Source organism: Cetorhinus maximus, unplaced genomic scaffold (assembly GCF_964194155.1).
Source record: "Cetorhinus maximus unplaced genomic scaffold, sCetMax3.hap1.1 HAP1_SCAFFOLD_1215, whole genome shotgun sequence".
In the NCBI taxonomy this organism is placed as follows: Eukaryota; Metazoa; Chordata; class Chondrichthyes; order Lamniformes; family Cetorhinidae; genus Cetorhinus; species Cetorhinus maximus.
Window position 1 is genome coordinate 95001 of NW_027597157.1, and position 2736 is coordinate 97736.

The 2736-nt window shown below is 47.3% G+C and overlaps 1 protein-coding gene across 1 annotated transcript in view; it reads right to left on the minus strand.

Moving 5' to 3' along the window:
* Positions 1–978, minus strand: part of LOC144675891 (equilibrative nucleoside transporter 1-like) — a 5984-nt gene extending 5006 nt beyond the window's left edge. The window contains exon 1 of the mRNA XM_078536432.1: positions 899–978. Within this exon, the coding sequence (XP_078392558.1) occupies positions 899–940 (42 nt within the window). The 5' untranslated portion in view covers positions 941–978. The remainder of the gene's footprint in view (positions 1–898) is intronic.
* Between the last annotated feature and the right edge of the window lie 1758 nt (positions 979–2736).

Below are 2736 nucleotides of genomic sequence, written 5' to 3' on the forward strand. Positions count from 1 at the left end.
AGAGATAGGGAGGGTTGTAGCGGCTGGAGGAGGTTACAGAGATAGGGAGGGTTGTAGGGGCTGGAGGAGGTTACAGGGATAGGGAAGGTTGTAGGGGCTGGAGGAGGTTGCAGAGATAGGGAGGGGTGTAGGGGCTGGAGGAGGTTACAGAGATAGGGAGGGTTGTAGGGGCTGGAGGAGGTTACAGTGATAGGGAGGGGTGTAGGGGCTGGAGGAGGTTACAGTGATAGGGAGGGGTGTAGGGGCTGGAGGAGGTTAGAGAGATAGGGAGGGTTGTAGGGGCTGGAGGAGGTTACAGAGATAGGGAGGGGGTGAGGAGGGATTTGAACACGAGGATGTGAATTTTAAAATCGAGGTGTTTCCGGACCGGGAGCCAGTGTGGGTCAGTGTGAGCACAGGGGGTGATGGGTGAAGGGGACTCGGTGAGAGTTCGGACACGGGGGCAGCAGAGTTTTGGATGAGCTGAAGTTTTTGGGGGCTGGGGATTGACCAGCCAGGAGAGTTGGAAAACTCAAGCCTGGTTGTGATGAAGGTGTTGGGTAAACCCTGAGAGTCCCCCATGACCTGTTCTGCTGTTCATATAGATCATAGTTAAACTGTAACTTAATCCCATTTAGCATTGTTTGCTCGGTATCACACGGTACACTGTGGGACTGTGAGGGGAAGTGTACGTGCAGAAGGGCACAGGGTCCCATCAGCTGCACCGTACACCAGAGGGCCATATTCCACCGATACTCACTGCCTGCACCCAAACCTGGAGGACAGGGCCACTTGGGCACTGCTTGATGTCCCGAGCTCAGCGAGATTCAGTGCCTCAGAGAGGGGAGGGAAGAGAAAGTGGGGAGGTACAACAGAAACAGCAAGGAAAACAAAGCTAATGAAACCTATTTCAACTCACCCACATGGACAGCGCAGTTATACTGCGTCCAGCCCAGTCCATTATATTAAACAACAGAAAACAGCAAACAGGAATGAAGTATTCTCCTGGACAAAAACAAATCATTTCCACAACTTTAATTAGATTCCAGTCTGTAACTCACTCCCGGGTATCTGTTATTCTATATATAAACCCCCCCGAACCCCTCGATTAGATTCCAGTCTGTAACTCACTCCCGGGTATCTGTTATTCTATATATAAACCACCCCGAACCCCTCGATTAGATTCCAGTCTGTAACTTGTTCCTGGGTATCTGTTATTCTGTATATAAACCACCCCAAACCCCTCGATTAGATTCCAGTCTGTAACTCACTCCCGGGTATCTGCTATTCTATATAAAAACTCCCCCGAACCCCTCGATTAGATTCCAGTCTGTAACTAACTCCTGGGTATCAGTTATTCTACATATAAACCACCCCGAACCCCTCGATTAGATTCCAGCCTGTAACTCACTCCCGGGTATCTGTTATTCTATATACAAACCACCCCGAACCACTTGATTAGATTCCAGTCTGTAACTCACTCCCGGGTATCTGCTATTCTATATAAAAACTCCCCCGAACCCCTCGATTAGATTCCAGTCTGTAACTCACTCCCGGGTATCTGTTATTCTATATATAAACCACCCCGAACCCCTCGATTAGATTCCAGTCTGTAACTCACTCCCGGGTATCTGTTATTCTATATATAAACCAGCCCGAACCCCTCGATTAGATTCCAGTCTGTAACTCACTCCCGGGTATCTGTTATTCTACATATAAACAACCCGAACCCCTCGATTAGATTCCAGTCTGTATCTCACTCCCGGGTATCTGTTATTCTATATATAAACCACCCCGAACCCCTCGATTAGATTCCAGTCTGTAACTCACTCCCGGGTATCTGTTATTCTATATATAAACCAGCCCGAACCCCTCGATTAGATTCCAGTCTGTAACTCACTCCCGGGTATCTGTTATTCTACATATAAACAACCCGAACCCCTCGATTAGATTCCAGTCTGTATCTCACTCCCGGGTATCTGTTATTCTATGTATAAACCACCCCGAACCCCTCAATTAGATTCCAGTCTGTAACTCACTCCCGGGTATCTGTTATTCTACATATAAACAACCCGAACCCCTCGATTAGATTCCAGTCTGTAACTCACTCCCGGGTATCTGTTATTCTACATATAAACAACCCGAACCCCTCGATTATATTCCAGTCTGTAACTCACTCCCGGGTATCGGTTATTCTGTATATAAACCACCCCGAACCCCTCGATTAGATTCCAGTCTGTAACTCACTCCCGGGTATCTGTTATTCTGTATATAAACCACCCCAAACCCCTCGATTAGATTCCAGTCTGTAACTCACTCCCGGGTATCTGTTATTCTGTATATAAACCACCCCAAACCCCTCGATTAGATTCCAGTCTGTAACTCACTCCCGGGTATCTGTTATTCTGTATATAAACCACCCCAAACCCCTCGATTAGATTCCAGTCTGTAACTCACTCCCGGGTATCTGTTATTCTGTATATAAACCACCCCAAACCCCTCGATTAGATTCCAGTCTGTAACTCACTCCCGGGTATCTGTTATTCTGTATATAAACCACCCCAAACCCCTCGATTAGATTCCAGTCTGTAACTCACTCCCGGGTATCTGTTATTCTGTATATAAACTACCCCGAACCCCTCGATTAGATTCCAGTCTGTAACTCACTCCCGGGTATCTGTTATTCTGTATATAAACCACCCCAAACCCCTCGATTAGATTCCAGTCTGTAACTCACTCCCGGGTATCTGTTATTCT